Source organism: Globicephala melas, chromosome X (assembly GCF_963455315.2).
Source record: "Globicephala melas chromosome X, mGloMel1.2, whole genome shotgun sequence".
In the NCBI taxonomy this organism is placed as follows: Eukaryota; Metazoa; Chordata; class Mammalia; order Artiodactyla; family Delphinidae; genus Globicephala; species Globicephala melas.
In genome coordinates, this window is record NC_083335.1 from 85,241,229 (window position 1) to 85,260,645 (window position 19,417).

At 36.5% G+C, this 19,417-nt stretch overlaps 1 protein-coding gene across 1 annotated transcript in view; it reads right to left on the reverse strand.

The window, feature by feature from the left end:
- Positions 1 to 14,850: 14,850 nt before the first annotated feature.
- ZNF81 (zinc finger protein 81) overlaps positions 14,851 to 19,417 on the reverse strand; it is a 64,306-nt gene continuing 59,739 nt past the window's right edge. Inside the window, exon 5 of the mRNA XM_030846655.2 lies at positions 14,851 to 17,331. Within this exon, the coding sequence (XP_030702515.1) occupies positions 15,623 to 17,331 (1,709 nt within the window). The 3' untranslated portion in view covers positions 14,851 to 15,622. The remainder of the gene's footprint in view (positions 17,332 to 19,417) is intronic.

Here is a 19,417-nt window from a genome sequence, read left to right on the forward strand (position 1 = left end):
GAACGTTCATGTACAAGTTTTTGTTTGAACACTTGTTTTCAACTATTTTGGGTATATACCTAGAAGTGGAATTGATGGGTCATTTGGTAATTCTACGTTTAACTTATTGAGGAACTGCCAAACTATTTTCCACAGAGGTGGTACCATATTATATTCCCAAAAGCAATTCATGAAAGTTCCAATTTCTCCATACCCTTGCCAACATTTCAGAAAACATAACTTCTTTCAGAAAAAAAGAGGAGGGAACACTTCCCAACTCATTTTATTAGGCAGCATTACCCAAATACTAAAACCAGAAAATGATATGACAGAAAAAACTGAAGACCAATATCCTTCATGAACATGACACAAAAATCTTAATTAAAATATTAGTTATATGTATAAATATATAAATATATTTTATATATTTATATTTATAAAGATATAAAAATATACAATTTGTAAAAGATTTATAAAAATATACAATTTATAAGAGATGCATATACACATATGTATATGTATACACGTACATACAAACACATATGTATTTCACATATCACAACAATGAGGGGTTCATGCCAGGAGTGCAAGGCTGTTTCAACATTTGAAAATCATTTTCATTCACCATATTAATGGACTAAATAAGACAAGCCATATAATCATCTCAGTAGATGCAGAGAAAGCATTTGATAAATACCCACTTATGATAAAAACTCAAAACAAATTAAGAACAGAATGGAAATTCCTTAACCTAATAAATGGAATCTACAAAAACCCTACAATTTACATCATACTGAATGGTGAGAAATTGCATGCTCTCGTTCTAAGATTAGAAACAAGGCAAGTATGTCTTCTCTGATCACTCCTATTCAATATTCTGCTGGAAGTCCTAGACAGTGCTATATTAGATAAGAAAAGGAAATAAAAGACATTCAGATTGGAGAGAAAGAAAACTCTATTTTCAGACAACATTATTGTCTATGTAGATAAAAATTTAAAGTCTAGAAAAAAGCTCCTAGAACTAGCAAGTTTAGCAAGATTTCAGGATACACTGTCAAATATATGAGTCAATTATATCCTACATACCAGCTATGAACAATTGGAATTTGAAATTTAAAAATATAACACATGTTAAAAAAAACACAAAAACCAAAAATATAACACACATAATATGACCACAAAGACAAACTAATTAGGTATATATCTAACAAAATATGTACAGGATCTGTATACTGAAAAAAACATCAATGAAAGAAATAAAATATCATGTAAATAAATGGAAAGATAGGCCATGCTCATGGATTGTAAGACCCAATATAATTAAAATGCCAATTCTTCCCCAATTTGACCTATAGATGCAAAGTAATTCCAATTAAATTCCCAACAAGCATTTTAAAGTTATTTTTTAGCTAATTCTGCAGTCAAATGCTCTACCCCTGAGCTATACCCCACCACCCTTGACAAGCTAATTCTAAAATTGTTATGGTAAAATAGAGGAGCAAGAATAGCCAAAAAAATTATGAAAAAACAAAATTGGAGGATTTGCACTACCCAATTTCAAGACTCACTGTAGAGCTACAGTTATCAAGACAGTGTGGTAATGACAAAAATCCAGAAACACAGATCAGTGGAACTGAATAGAGAATAGGGAACCCCAAAATTGGCCCACAGAAATGGAGTTAACTGTTTTTCTTTCCTGTCAAGATAAAAAAGTGCAAATAAGCAAGGGCTGGGAGAAGGCTAAAGGAACCCCATAGTACTGGGTTCAAGTCAGGAATATCAGCATGAACTCATGTTTCTTTTAAAATATATACAGATAAATAGCTAAAGAAATAAAAATAAATATGTGTATACATGGGTAGGATACATACATGTATTTCCTAGCTCTTTGACACTCCTAGCAGTGACACACCAGTAGCAATAAACATACATAATGCCGATAGCTTGGTTTCTAAATGCCACTTTCCAACAAAAGAAACCAGATCTCCTTGGAGAAATTAATAGCTGATTCTAGGTCTGGATCAGGGAAATTACAAGATGAACCTGGACTTTCTTATAGTTCCAGTAAATAAGGAAGTACCCTCCTCCACGATAAAATGATGGGGGCATGTTAAAGGGACTCAGGAGGCAAGCTGAAAGACCTAACAATGGCCAAACCTATAACAATTTGTGCCACATAATACATAATGTAGTACTGGATTATAATACAAAGAATAGAAAAGACAAATATTCCTTATAGAGGAATGCCAGTTAATAAATGTAGAAGCAATGAGGGAAAGAAAATCACTGTTAGAACAAAAAAGAGCCATTGATGAACGCTAAAATTAATGGATGAAACTTTAAGGAGAAACAGGATATTTGCACAACCTCAAAATATTTCCCTTGTGGTAGTTTTAACATATGACTACAAACTCTTTGATGCCCCTCCATCCAGAAGGTAGAGCTTAATCGCCCTTTCCTTCAGTATGAGGACTTTTGAGTCAGTGAAGAGTATAGAAAGAGGAAAAACAGTAACTTTACAACAGAGAAACTTGGGAGACACCACCATAACAAAGTGACCAAGGTTAATGTCACTTAGTAATATCACTTAGTAATAAGTCACGTTCATATAATCTGTCCCCTGAAATAATGCAATAAGAAGGGCACATAATCTCTGTGATATCCATCCCCCAAATCCATAACCTCAATATGTTCATGATAAAACATCAGACAAATGCAAATTGAGGAACATTTCTACAAGACTACTTATCATGTCTACAAGACTAATCTTCAAAAGTGTCAAGATCATGAAAGATAAAGACCAAAGAAGCTGTCACAGGTTGGAGGAGACTGAGGAAACATGACAACTCAAAGCAATGTGATAAACTGCATTGGATCCTGAAACAGAAAAAAGGTTGGTGTTCAGTAAAGGATAAACCTTGCCCAAAGAAAGGCTTGGCCCCTTGACCCAGCTCCTAGGAGGTAACCTCTAAGCCCTTGGAGTGTCCTGCCTGATAAGAGTGTCTGTTACCTGGGAGCCTGGAGCCATGCTGGGTAGTCTATGCCAACAATGGGATTTATGGTAAGGGTTTTGAGCCATGTGGTATCAGTTCAGCCTCTGGAAGGGCTGGAGACTATATATAAGTGTGTGTGATGGGAAAATACATACTTGCTAAAACGGATCAAAAGAAAAAAAGAAGTGGCTATTAATATAAGAATTTTACCATGATAGAGTCATTTCATAATGAAAAAAGGGCGTACTCAACAAATGGACATAACAGTCCTAAATGCTGTATACCTAATAACAGAGCTTCAAAATAGATAAAGCATCAACTGTATAACTGAAAGGAGAAATAGAAAGAAGCACAATGTTAGTTGGAGATTTCAATACCTCTCCCTCAATAACTGATAGAATGGACATAAAATCAGTAAGGCTACAGAAGACTTGAATCATACTATCAAAGATCTTAATTCATATTTATAGATCATGCCACATAACAAGAGAAAAATACATTCTTTACAAGTGTGCATAAAACTTTTACCAAGATAGACCATATTCTGTACCGTAACAGAAGTCTCAATTAATTTATAAGTATTCAAGTCATACAAAGTATATTCTCTGATCACAATGGAATCAAATTATAAATCATAACAGAAAGTGGAAAATTCTAAAATATCTGGATACTGTAACACACATCTAAATAACACACGGGACAAAGAAGACATCCCAAGGTAAGTTAGGAAGTATTTTGAACTGAATGAATATGTAAAGACAACATATCAGTATATATTAGATGCTACTAAATGAGTGCTTAAAGGGTTATTTATATCACTAAAGCTTTATACTACAAAAGAAGAAACGTCTCAAATTAGTGACTCAGCTTCAACCATAAGAAACTAGAAAAAGAAGAGCAAATTTAACTCAAAGTAAGCAGAGAAAGGAAATAATAAACAAGGGAACATAAATAAAATTGAAGACAGAAAAACAATAGAGAAAAATCAATCACACCAAAAGCTGGATATTTGAGAAAAATCAATAAAATTCATAAATCTCTAGCCAAACTGCCCAGAAGAAAAATGAGACACAAATTACTAATATCAAGAATGGGAGAAGGGAACATCACTTCAGATCCTCCAGATTTTATTAAAAGGATAAAAAAGGAATATGATGAACAACAATTTGCTCCTAAATTAGACAACTTATGTGAAATAGACAAATTCTTTGAAAAATACAAACTACTAAAGCTCAGTGAAGAAAATGATAACCTGAATAGCCTTATAACCGTTAAATTGAATTTTTAGTTTAAAACTTTTTAAAAAAATGAGACATAATTGACACTTAATGTTGTGTAAGTTTAAGGTGTACAACCTGTTGATTTGATACACTTATATACTGGAGCATGATTACCACCATAGCATTAGCTAATACCCCTATGATGTCACATAATTATCATTTCTTTTTGTGGTGAGAACATTAAAGATCCAGTCTCTTAGCAACTTTCAAGTATATAATACAGTATTGTTAACTATAGTCACAATGCCATTCATTAGCTCCCCAGAACTTATTCATCTTCTAACTGCAAGTTTGTACCCTTTAACATCTCCCCATTGCCTCACCCCTCCCAGTTCCTTGTAAACACCATTTTGTTCTCTGTTTCTATGAGTTTGGTTTTCTAAGATTCCACATATAAGTGATATCGTACAGTACTTGTCTTTCTCTGTCTGACTTCCTCACTTAGCATAATGCTCTTAAGGTCCATCCATGTTGTCACAAATGGCAGGATTTTCTTCTTTTTCATGAATAATATTCCATGAAATATACACCACATCTTTTATAAAAGAATACCAGTGCCAGATGGCTTCACTGGCAAATTCTACCAAACATTAAAGGAAGACATAACACCATTTCTACACCAAATCTTCCAGGGGAGGGACCACTTCCCAACTCATTCTATGAAGTCAGCATTATCCTGATACCAAAAGCAGACAAAGAAAATATAAGAAAACTAAAAACCAACATCCTAAATAAGAATACATGCAAAAATTCCTAACAAAAACTTTAGCAAATTGAGTCCAGTGATATATAAAAATGATAATACATCATGACTAAGAGGGGTTTAATTCCAGAAATGCTAGATTTATTTAACTATCAAAAATCAATATAATCAATGTAATTTGACAGATTAACAAATTAAAAAAGAAAAGCTATATGATTGTCTCAATAGCTGGAGAAAAAACATTTGACAAAATCCAACATCTCTTCTTGATAAAAACTATCAACAAATTAGTAATAGAGGTAACTTCCTCAACCTGATAAAGAGCATATATGAAAAACCCACAGCTAATATACTCAAAGGTGAAAGACTAAATATTTTCTTCCTAAGATCAAGAGAAAGGCAAAGATATCCACTCTGATCACTTCTATTCAACATTGTACTGTAGCCAGTACAATAAGACAAGAAAATAAATAAAAGGCACCTATAATGGAAAAGAAGAAGCAAAACTACCATTTCTCACAGATGACATGATTGTCTATGTAGAAAAGCTTAAGAGGATCAACAGTAACTACTAGAACTAATAAGTGAGATTAGCAAGGTTATGGGATACAAGATCAACATGTGAAAGTCAATTGTATTTCTCTATCCTAGCAAATAACTGTTGGAAATTTTAAAATAATTAATACCATTTAAAATAATATAGGCATATGAAATACTTAGGGATAAATTTGACAAAATGTATAAAACTTGCATACTAAAAACTACAAAACACTTCTGAGAGAAATGAAAGAAGACCTAAATAAATGGAAATATATACCCTGTTCATGGATCTGAAAACTCAATATTATTATAATGTCAATTATTTCCAAATAGATCTATAGATTCAATTCAATCCCAATCAAAACCCAAGCAGGCCTTTTATAGTAACCAACAAGCTGATTCTAAAATTCATATGGAAATTTAAAAGACCTAGAATAGCCAAAACAATTGTGGAAAAGAAAAGTAAAGTTGGAGAACTTAACACTATCTGACTTTGACTTATTATGAATCTACAGTAATCACTAATGCTAGAGTAATACAGAAGTTACAACAATGCCAACAGTGGTACTGGCAGTAAGATAGACAAATGGAAAAACAGAACTGAAGTACTTCCAGAAATACAACCAATCAACTGACTTTTTTACAGAAATGACAAGGCAAGTCAATCGAGGGAGGATAATTTTTTTTAAACAAATGGTTCTTGAACAATTGGACAGCCATATGCAAAACAAAGTGAACCCAAACCGTTTCCTAAGACCATATACAAAATTAAATCAAAATGGATAGCAGGACTAAATGTAAGAACCAATATTATAAAATGTCTAGAAGAAAGCATAGGATAAAGTCTTAGTGACCCTGAGTTTTGCAAAAATTTCTTAACCATGACTCAAAAAGCATGAACTATAAGGAACATATAAATGAACTGGACTTATTAAAATTAAAAACTTTTGCTCTTCTGTTATTCAAATGAAAAGGCAAACTTGGGAGAAAATGTTTGCAAAATATATATCCAACAAAGGACTTATATCTAGGATATATAAAGAACTCTTACAACTGGACAAAGTATTTGAAAAGATATATCAACCAAGATGATATATAGATTGTAAATAAGCACAAGATGATCTATAGCATTAGTTATTAGGAAAGTGTAAGTTAAAACCACAGTGAGACACCACATGACTCCCACAAAAATGGCTAAAATTAAAAGGAATAATCATTCCTAGTGAGGGCAAAGATGTGAAGCAAATGGAACACTTATATGCTGCTGGTGGAAATGTAAAATGGTACAGCACTTTGGAAAACAGTTTGCAAATTTCTTAAATAGCTAAATATACACTCAGTGTGTGACCAAACTATTCAATCCTAGGTATTCACACAAGAGAAATGAAAGCTACATCCACACAAAGACTTGTATTCAAATGTTCATATCAGTTTTATTTGTAATAGCCAAAAACTAGAAACAACACAGATTTCTATCAACACATGAATGGATAAACAAATTTGGTACATCTATACAATGAAATACCATTTAGCAGTAAAAAGTAATTACTATAGATACATGTAACAACAAAAACGAATCACAAAATAATTATGCTGAATGAAAGAAGCAAAACAAAACAAGAATGCCTACAGTACAATTCCATTTATATAAAATTGTAGAAAATTCAAACTAATTTATAGTGAGAAAAAACAGATCAGTGGTTGCCTGTGGATGGGGGGAAGGGTGTGGGGAGGGAGGGTTGGATGACAAACGGGCATAAGGAAACTTTTATGGGTAATGGATATGTTATTTTTATTGTAGTGATGGTTTTAAAGTGATGGTTTTATGTCAAAACTCATCAAATTGTACACTTTAAACAAGTTCCATTTACTATATGTTATTATACCTCAATAAAGTTGTAAAATATATTTTGGAGACAATGAGAGAAATTTGAAAATGGACTGGATATATCGTATTAGATATCATATGAGAATTAGATTGATAATGATGATCTAGTTATGGGGGAGAATGTCCTTATTTTTAGGATATGGATGCTCAAATATTTGAGTGTAATGTTATAATGTCTATAACTTACCATCAATTATTCAGGGAAAAATTTACATATACATTGTTGAATCTAGATGAAAGTTGTATGTGTGTTCATTGTACTGTTCTTTCAGTACTTCTACATGATTGAAAATTGACATAATTAAAATGTGGGGAAAACACAATATTGTTATATTGATTTATTGCCCATCCTCATCTTAGGAAGAGAGACATTACCTTTATTGTCCTAGAATGTAAGTAAATCTCTGGGAATGTCTCCAGGGAGGGAGACATTCTCTATCTTTACTGTTCTGGAATGTAAATAAACCTGAGCACACTGGCTTGATGTCTAGACATTAAGAATTCATGGAGAATTATCTCTGAACAGGAGGCTAGAGCCAATCACAAACAACCAAAAAGAATAATGAAACGAATGTATGAAACGAATGTATGAAACGAATGTAGAGTGGTAAGAAATGGACGGAGAAGATGACAAAGACATATTACATATGCATACTTGATGTCCCTGAAGAAGAGAAGAGATGGACCAGATAAAAAAGTTAAACAAAATAAAACTTCCCTGAAATAAAAGGCTTGAATCATGATTGGAACAGCTAACTATAACCCAGTTAAAATTAGCTCACAAAAATCAAGACTAAGGCATATGCTTCTAAAGATCCTTAACTTCCAGCATAAAAAAAGAATCACGTGGCAGAAACATACAAGAAAAATATCAGGTTAATCTAAGACTTCTCAATGGTACCACTCAATTTTAGAAGAGCAATGCTTACCAAGTTGTCAGGAAAAGAAAGTGTAACTTTAACAATCAGGGTTCAATCAGGGAAGTGGATTCATTATGAGTATTATGGAATAAGGAATTTTTATATGAATTAGATCATGCACAATTGTGGGAGTAGCTGGGGAAGTAAAGGTATGGAAGGGGAAGCTGGAAGATTAGAGAAGTCACTAAACCAGCCCTTTTGAAACACTGGCATGGGTGGATAAGTCAGTGCTTGCAAGAAAATCTGAGAAGCCAGGCACATCCAGCTGCTTAAGTGAGACTATGAAAGGAGAGCTGATGGAGAAATATATGAAGAACTGTTGCCTTTGTGGGTTGCAGCTAGGCATCTGGTGGCAGGCCTGGGGCCACTGTAGGTAAGCAGGGCTGGGAGATAGAAAGGGCTGAATACAGAGTGGAAGAGAGTGAGGAAAAATTAAGACCTTCCGGGTATCTCTGCATCTGTCCTTCCCTGTATCTAATCTCAAACTTTTGGAGTAATGGTTGTTCCTTCACTTTGACCTCCCGAATCTCATGCAATTTCTACTTTTGGCCGACTCTAACCTGGAGTCACACAGGATTCTTGAAAACACATTTCTCAGCATAACCCAGACAACAGTAGAACAATACAGCCCAATAACCTAATTTTTTTTTTCTACTGGAAAAGTTTTGTGGTGAAGTAACACCACCTGAGTTCAGAAACTCCTTCAAATTTGCTCAATTGTTTTCCTTAGTTAAATTCACTTCTAAAATAACACTCACCAAAGTTAATAATGACCTCCTTGTCACAAAATCCAAGCACCGGTTTTCTTTCCTCATGTGAATTGACCTCTAGTGTGGACAGTTCCTCCACTGAAACACTCCTTGGAAACACTCTGTTCTCTGTGAACCCCTTGCTCACCTGGTATGTTTTCACCACTCCAGCTGTTCCTTCCCATTATGCTCTGTAGATGAATCTTTCTTGGCCTGGTCCTCAAATGCTGATAGCACAAGCCTTGGTCCTCGGCCTGCTTTCCCTGTCACTCTAAACATTTTCTTTAGGTAGTTGGATGAGACTAAGATACCACACACAAGCTCTCAAATCCTGCCCAAGCATAGAGAATGGTAGGGGGGACTTGGCAGGCTCAGGAAGTGGGGTGTATCTAGTATTCATCAAGAATTTCTCCCCACACATAGTTCTAAGTGCTTTACACAGATAAGTGCATCAACTTCTTGTTATGAGTAATTGTGTACCCCCCAAAGATATGTTGAAGTCCTAACCTCCAGTACCTCAGAATGTGACCTTACTTGAAAACAGAGTCTTTACAGAAGTAATCAAGTTAAAATGAGGCCAGTAGGGTGGGCCTAATCCAATATGACTGGTATTCTTATTAAAAAAAAAAGGGAAAATTAGACACAGAGACAGACTAGCAGAAGGAACACGATGTGAAGACACACGGGAAGAAAATGGCTGTATGACTGGAGTGATGTATCCACAAGCCAAGGAATGACTGAGACTACCAAAAACTAGGTGAGAGGCACAAAACAATTCCTTCTCTAGTGCCTTCAGAGGGAGTGTGGCCCTGCTGACACCTTAATTTCAGACTTCTGCCCTCACAATACATTTCTGTTGTTTTAAGCCACTCAGTTTGTGGTACTTTATTACAGCAGCCCTAGGAAGTTTATACACATCTCATGTCAAATCTATGAGATAGGTACTACTGTGAACATCCATCCTTTACAGCTGAAGAAATCAGGACAGAGAGGTTAACTAACCTGTCCAAGGTCACATAGCTAGTAACTGGTAGAACCAGGATTGAAACCCTAGCTGACTGGTTCCTGAGCCTATCTACCCAACCACTATGCAAATTGCCTCAATATTTTGAACAGCATTGCTCCTAAGTTGAAAAGGGGGTGTATAAATAAATCTTAATATATAAATGGTTGAATAAATTATTGCATATCCACCCCACGAACTATCATGCAATCATTCAAATGCGTTATTGTTGAGTAATAAAGCAAGCAGAGATAGTTGTGTGACATGATCCCATATTTGAAAATCAAGGAAGAAAACAATCCTTATACAGCTTCTGTCTGATTATAAGCATGTAACATATGTATATCTATATACAATTATGAGCACAGATTAAAACATGAAAGTGTTCATAGTGGTTAATTAGTACTGGTTATCTGTTGGGGATAAATAGTGGAGGAGGAAATTCAGTAAATAATAAATGTATTAGTTAGCTTTTTCTCGGTAATAAGCCACCCAAAACTTAGTGGCTTAAAACAATCAACATTTTAATCCACGATTCTGTGAGTCGTCTGGGATGGGTGGAGTGGATGGCAGAGCTTTTCTAGTCTAGGCCAGTGTATTACTATTGTAATCTATTACTATCTAACAAATTACCCTAAAATTTAGCAGCTTAAAACAACATCTATTATCTCACGGTTTCTGTGGGTCAGGAATTCAGGTGAGGCTCAGAAGGGTGCCTTTGGCTGAAGGTCTCTCATAAGGTTGCAGTCAAGCTGTAAGCTGAGGCTCTGGTCTTATGAGAAGGCTAGACTGGAAAAATATGCTCCAAAACTCACTCATGTGGGTCTCTCCATAGGGCTGCCTCATGCTTCCCCTAGAGTAAACCCTCTGAGAGTGACAGCATCCAAATTGGAAGCCCCCATCTTTCTGTAACCTAATCTTGGACGTGACATCCCATTACCTCTGCCTCATTCTATTCACTAGAACCAAGTCACTAATCCAGCCCAAACTCAAGGGAACAGAATTACACAAGGGTGTAGATACCAGGAGGTGGCGATAATTCAAGGTCATCTCAGAGGCTGCCGACCACAGTAGGCTTGACCATGGCTAGATGGATAGAATGGCTTCATTCACACATCTGGCAGATGAAATATGGTTGGTCTAGGGCACATCAACTGGGATGGCTCATCTCTGCTCCATCACTGCTCCATAAAGTCTCTCATCCTCTAATAGCATAATCCAGGCTTTTTCACACTTGGGCTCAGGATTTCAAAGAGGAGCAAGAGTGGGCAAACCTCAGTGTGCAAGTACTTCTCAAGCCTCTGCTTGTGTCATATTTGCTAATGTCCTACTGGCCAAAGAAGTGGCCAAATCCAGTTTCAAGGGCTGGAGAAATGGACTCTACCTCTTGGGTGAAGTGGCAAAGTCATATTGAAAGGTGGCATATATTCTGATGGTAGTGACTAAAGGAGACCATCCAGACTTCTGGCTTCTGGCTAGAATGTAGACACCTGAAAAGAGCTCCCATTCTTATAATTAGAAAAAATTCAGGTAATCTACAAAATCATAACTTTTCTTGAACTCATCATAGAGCAACCAACTAGCTTGATATATAAGGCAAATGCCTCAAAGGAGACAGGAAGTTATCACTGGTCACCTATGGCAGAGCAGGAAGGAAGATGGGTCTACCACACCAGCAGTAAGAATTCAGCAAGAATTTTAAATAAATTTCTAAAGGCTGAGTGTGGGATAGTGTGAGAATATAGGACCTCTGAGAGCTGCAGACCTAGGGGTAGTTAGCCCCCATTTGCAGGTTCTTCTCCACAGACCTCCACTGGGTGCTCACAAGAAACACTGGGGATAGGGTGGGATTGGAGAAAGCCTCTCTCAGTGGTGTAGGCCTGCAAGGGGACAGCTGCTGATACAGAAATGGCACAAAGCCCCAATGGGACCCTATTCCCCTACAAAACAAAAGCCTTAAGCCACTGGGGGAAGTGCAGCAAACCTTGTTGCCCACAGGACATAGGTGAAGATCCACTGTGGCTAGAGGAAAGGAAAAGGGAAAAAAACCTTCCACTCACAGAGGAAGGGCAGGAAACCATCCTAGGCCCAGACCATTTAAGGCTTTATACTAATGGGGAGGGTAGGATCACTGAAAAAGCCTCACCCTCCAAGACCTAGGGATACAGGGCCTGCCTAAGACTGAGGCTGGCCCAGGACAACTCCTGTCCCCCCACTCATCAGGTCACCAAGACCCAGGTAATAATAGAAGTCTACTACTAAGGGAGAAGCAAGAGCATAGAGAGGGAGTCTCTCTGAGATGCAGGCACATAGGAAACACCTAAAGGCAAGGGTCGTTCAGGAATATTGAGAAAAATTATCTGGAAAACCAGTGCCTACTCTAAGCACAAGGTAACACTAGAGAAATTTGAAGTCATTGACACACTGTAGGTAAAGAGAGCAACAAAACCTAAACCCAGCCTAAATCCTGACTAGATGGACTCAATTCCCCTATGCTAATGACCTATAAGGAAAGCAGCCATTATCTACTCCCAGGAATAAATATTTACCTTAGTTTCTACTCTCCTACATACAACATTGGATATTCAGCCAAAAATTACATGCAAAACAGCAAGAGAAAACAATCCACTGTCAAGAGACAAAGCAATCAACAGATCCAGACTCAGTTGATCCAGTTGTTGGAACTGTCAAACAGGGGATTTAAAATAACAATGATTAATTAATATGTTAAAGAGGGTAGTGGAAAATGTAAACAACAGGTATGAACAGATGGGGAATTTCAGCAGAGAGAATGGAAATACTAGAAATGAAAAGAAAACATAACTGAGATGAAGAATGCCTTCAATGGGTTCATCAGTGGATCTAACAGAGCCAGGGTAGGGGTTAAAAATCAGTGAACTTGAAGATAGGTTAATAGAAATTATCCCAACTGAAACACAAAGCAAAATAATGACTGAAAACAGGCATACATATAAGGATAGAAATTTGTAGCATTTTCTGTCTAACAGTCTCTCTTCTGGTCATAAATTATTTACATTATCATACCATGCAAAATATGTTCACCTCCATTCCAAGACCTCTAAACGTTTATCCCAAATTATAGCATCAGGCTCAAATCTAAGACTTTAAGTCTTCTGCATCAGGTTCAGATATGGCTGAGGCTCCTTGGGTGCAGTTTCTCAGTTTCTTGATCCAGAGACCTGTGAGTTAAATGACAAGTTATATGACCACCCCCCCAACCCAACACACACACACACATAAATATAAATACAATAATGAGATAGGGACAAGATAACTGCAACAGATACTCCCATTCAAAAAGGGGAGGAACAAGAGGCACATATGTCACTGTTCCATAATAATTCTGAAATCCCAGAGAGCAAAAATTGTCAGGTTTCCCTGCCCCAGGGGCAAATAATGTTTCTTGCTTAGGTCACGGTTCTACCTGGGAATGGCTTCCCAGTCCATTTTAGTACATCGTTCTTGGGTCTTCTGAGACAGCCTTCTTTTCCCATAAGAAATGGCCCATGTCTGCAGCTGCAGCTGAGTAACTTTCTCAGCTTGCTTCCTGTTCACAGAAGTTAGAGAGGGGAGTCCAGAGGCCACTTTTCATTTTGGACTGTTTCAGTCCCTTTAAGTCCAACCTGGAGGTAAAACTCTATTAAAAATGTTACAAGTTTCTATGAATCTGGTTTGTATTTACTCCATGTCCCAAATGCGACATCAACAATTCTTTTTACCCTCCCTACTTTGAGCAGTGTGTCAGGCTACTGGGAAAATGTGAAGTTTTAAGAAGCTGTTTGACTTAGCTGAGAGAGTCTCCCAAACTCCAACTTAAATATTTCACACATTTTAACAAAGGGTCTTAGAACCACATCTACGATTTGATCTCTACCCTTGGGCCATTTTTTCACCTTGAGAATATTTTGGTGGCTGGAGAGACTGGAGATGTGAAGCAGTTATTTTCAACCCAGCCAAGTCCTGGCTTTTCTGTTATTTCTTCTGAATTCTGCTCACAAATGGAACAGTTATTTGCTTAGTTCATACTTTTCTTTCTGTATCTTATCACATGCAGCTAAAAGAAGCAAACTGATAATTCCAACATTCTGTTGGAAATCTCTTTAGCCAGATCCACAAGTTCATTTGGTACATTCTCTATCTTTCCACAGAGGATGGTGACTGTTTTGCTATTTCTTTCCCTTACTAAACAACACAGACTGCCATCTTTTCCAGCCTTTCTTAACAGTTTTCCTCATTGTTTTTCCAGTCTCTGCCTGCTGCCCAGGCCCAAAGCTAATGTCACGTCTTATATTTTGAAACAATACCTCCAGTAGACGTACACTTTTAGGTATTACTTAGCATTCGCTGTGCAACAGACTACCCCAAACTTAGTAGCTTAAAACAATAATCATTTTATTTATCTCATAATTCTCCAGGTTGGCTGGGATAACTGGTGTGGCTCTTCTGGTGTGGGCTGGCGTGGCTGGGGCTGGAGGTTGATGAAAGCCTCACTCCCATGTCTGGCATTTGGTCTAAGGGGCTTCAGCTGGCCTGGTTCATCTCTGTTCCATGTGGCTTCTCATCCCTCAGTAATCTGAGTTTCTTCACATGAAGGTCTTGAAATTCCAAAGAGCAGCAAGAGAGGGTAAGACTCGAGGCAGGCTTTACACACTTCCCCAGCATCTTCTTGAATCTCTTTGTTAATGTACATTGGCCAAAACAAGTCACATGGCCAAGCTCAGAGTCAAGGAGTAGAGAGAGAGCTCCACCTCTTAATAAGAAAAACAACAGAGTAATATTACAAAGGGGGGTGCATAAAAGGATGGGAGAGATCTGTGGCTATTTTGCATTGTACCACAATGAAGGAAGATAAAAATACGATGTCATGGAAACCAGTATGAATGATAGGATTATATGTATGTATTCATGTAAAATTGTATCAGCAGATGTGTGTATATATAAAACCATAATGACTTTAAAACTGTGGATTCACATGAGCAAAATATTCAATAGGAAACATATTTGATAGACACAATTACATTAAATCCAAAAAAAATTTTCAATTCAATTATTCCTCCCATTGTGCAATGTGTTCTGCTGCAAATACTCTACAGAACTGAGAGCAGGTCTACACATTAAATATATCATTTTGTTGTCCTACCTTTTGTTTTGTTGCCACTTTAAATTGCTTAATATAACACAGTAAACATTACAGTCATTTATATGATTTTGCATACTCCATCTATAAAGAATTTGATAATAACTTGCCTTATATAATATTTGTACAGGAAGGCTTTTCCTAATGCCTCAAACTGACAGCATTTTCCCTGGTATGAATTCTATTATATTTTGTGAGGCTGTGAAAATATGGAAGTTCCCCTTCATTCAGTGCATTCTTAGAGGGTCTCTTCCAAATAATTTTTCTCCTCTCAGGTGAAACAGCCTGATGAATTCTTTTTATTATACAATGTATTCATATATGATCGGTCTTGGTTGAATTTTATAATACACACTTAGACCTGATTTCTGTGATAAGGTTTTCTCATTTTCAAGAAACAGGTTTACTTTCATGTATGAATATTGCGATGCATACTCAGAACTGATTTCTGAGTGAAGCCCTTTCCACAGTCACTACATTTATAGGGTTTCTCTCCAGTATGAATTGTCTGGTGTTTATTGAAATTTGACCTGTCAGTGAAGGCTTTCCCACATTCTGCACATATATATGGTTTCTCTCCTGTGTGAATTCGCTGATGTACTTTGAGATGTGGTTTCTTGGAGAAGGATTTCTCACAGTCAGAACATTTGTAAGGCTTCTCTGTAGTATGGATTCTCTGATGTGTAATTAACTCTGACTTCTGGATGAAGGCCCTCCCACAATCAGCACAGACATAGGGTTTCTCTCCAGTATGAATTGTCTGGTGTTTATTGAAATTTGACCTGTCTGTGAAGGCTTTTCCACATTCTGCACATATATAAGACTTCTCTCCAGTATGAGATTTCTGGTGAGTATTGAGATTTGACCTGTTGGTAAAGGCCTTCCCACAGTTAGTGCATATATAGGGTTTCTCTCCTGTGTGAATTCGCTTATGCATCTGGAGTTGTGACTTAGAAGGAAAAGATTTCCCACAGTCACTGCATTCATAAGGCTTCTCTCCAGTATGAATTCTTTGATGTGCAATCAAGTGTGCCTTTTGGATGAAGGCCTGCCCACATTCAGTACATATGTAGGATCTCTCTCCTGTATGAATTCTCTGATGCATTCTGAGCGTTGATTTTTGGGTAAAGGCTTTCCCACACTCACTGCACTTGTGGTGTCTCTCTCCAGTATGAATTTTCTGATGTACATTGAGGGCTGAGTTGAGGGAGAAGCCTTTCCCACATTCACTGCATTCATAAAGTTTTTCTCCAGTATGGGTTGTCTGATGCCTAAGTAGAGATGACACTTGGAAAAATGATTTTCCACATTCACTACATTTATAGGGTTTTTCTCTAGTATGAATTTTCTCATGCATAATTAATTCTGAATTTTGGATGAACGCCTTCCCACACTCAGAACATATATACAGTTTTTCATCTCTATGAACTCTCAAATATATACTGAGTAGTGGCTTCTGTGTAAAAACATTCACACATTTGCTAAGTTCATGAGGTTTTTCCATAGTATGAATTCTCTGAGGTGCAAAGAGGTGTGACCTCTGGGTGAAGATCTTCCCAAGTTCAGTACACATATTTGCTTTTTCCCCAACAGGAAATTTCAGATTGTGACTGAGTGCTTGTTTGAAGCTGAAGACTTTTCCACATGGATTGCTGTCACAGAATTTCACTCCTGTATGTGTATTTTCATGGTTAGTATAAGAAGAGCTCTGGGTGAAAACTTCACCGTGTCCAATAATTTTATCAAAGTTCTTTGTTGCATTGTTTTTATTATGAATAGGTACATCTAAATTATACTTTAAACTCTTTCCAAATGAGTCACGTTTATGGGATCTTTTCTGTGAAGGAATACGATTTGGGCCTGGATGAACAAATTTTCCACTGTCTTTATATCCATAATCCCATTCTGTATTCAATATTTTCTTATTGATGAAAGCAGCATGACTCAGAGGTTTGTTCTGTTTTTCCTGATAGCTTTTTATCTGTTCAGCACCGTGCCACAGTTCTTCTAAAATGGAATACAATGAATCATCTCTTGTATCTTCACCCTCCATTTCACTATGAAATGAAACTTTTCCAGAAATTCTTTTTTGTGAGGTCTTAATCCCAAACTTTTCATCTAAAAACAGAATGAAAAAGTAAAATTGACACAAAGAATAGATGGCAGAAGATTAAAAGGTACACATAAATTAATCCAAATTGAACACAGGGAAACCAGTAAATTTGATGATGATGATGATGATAATGACAGAAAATACATATATAGCACTTATTATGTGCCAAGCTCTTATATGACATGATGTTCCAGGCATTGTTCTAAGAAATATATATATATGAACTCATTTAATCCTTTCAAAAGCCCTATGAGGTATTTTCTATTATTATTCACCATTGTAGATAAGGAAAGTGAAGTTCAGAATGATTTTATATATATATATATATATATATATATATATATATATATATATATATATTCAGTATTGGAGATTGGAGTTCAGCTAAGCAATCTAGCTCTATTTTGGTAGGGGATATCAAGTAGGGTGAAGAGAAGATTAAACAGACAAGGGTTTAAAGGGGAAATTTCTGTGGAGAGCCTAGGCTTGAAGGGGTGACTCAGAGTCTAAGTCCTCATTAGCTTGGCTTGAAGGGGTGACTCAGAGTCTAAGTCCTCATTAGCTTTCAATTCTAAATCCTCACTTATCTCACTGATTCTTGCTTATTAGCAACAATATCAAATTAAGGTGATAAAAAACAGTTTAATTTGCTAAGAGAGTAGATCCTAAAAGTTCTCATCACAAGGAAAAATTTTTTCTTTCTCTTTTTTGTATCTATATGATATGGATGTTAACTAAACTTACTGTGGCAATCATTTCACAATATATATATGTCCAGTCATTATGCTGTACACTTTAAATTTATACAATGCTGTATGTCACTTATATCTCAATAAAACTGAAAAATTAATTTATTCATGCCTATAGGAAAAATATTGTGATCACAGCCATCTTGACCTATACAAACAATAAATGGATGTCTATACTCCAACTCTCCATCCAGGTGTTATTGTTTTCTTGGAACAAAAATTATATATATTTAACAAGAAGTACAAAATCAGAGAGATGACAAACCAACTGTGGTAGACTGAAAGCTGCCCACTAGAATCTGTTTCATCATTCTTTTGCAATACCAGAGTAGTAGCCAGCCATATGGCTGCCCAGTCATATAACATTTCTCAACCTCGTTTGAAAATTGGTGTGGCCATGTGACAATGTTCTAAACAGAATGTGAGAGAAAAAAACGGGTGCTACCTTCAAACCTGAGCATTGAAACAGTAGGCGTGTTTTCTCTATACCTTCTTCTACCCTCTTGCTTACTAAAACCTGGACGTGACAGCAACATGGATTCAAACATGCAGATGCCACAAAGAATCCAAGAGACAGTGGAGTTGAGTAGTGGAAGGAACCTGGATTCATAAATAGGCAGGAGCAACTAGGTTTTCCAATGGCCTGTGATATTAGAGACTTTATATGAGAGAAATAAAATTCTGTATTTAAGTCACTGTATCTAATGCTCTCTTTACTACTGTGAATTATCTTTAACACAATTATTATACTATTCTTGCCCAGAGTGGGAATCACAGATTGTTCCATTACCAGTATAGTTCATGAGACATATGCGAATCTCAATAATAATTGTAAAATGAAGAATTACACACTATCTTACCAGCAAGAGTTTTTAGATACGGAGAATGCTCTGAATCATCAAATCCAGTTTTCCCCTGTTAGTCATTTTGATACTGTACTCTGAACACATCTCCCATATAAAATCTCATCCTCTTATTCTTTTTATTTTTAACATCTTTATTGGAGTATAATTGCTTTACAAGGGTGTGTTTGTTTCTGCTTTATAACAAAGTGAATGAGCTATACATATACATATATCCCCATATCTCCTCCCTTGTGCATCTCCCTCCCACCCTCCCTATCCCACCCCTCTAGGTGGTCACAAAGCATGGAGCTGACCTCCCTGTGCTATGCAGCTACTTCCCACCAGCTATTTATTTTACATTTGGTAGTATATGTAAGTCCATGCCACTCTCTCACTTCATTTCAGCTTACCCTTCCCCCTCCCCGTATCCTCAACTCCATTCTCTCAAGTCCATTTTCTATGTCTGCATCTTTATTCCTGTCCTGTCCCTAGGTTCG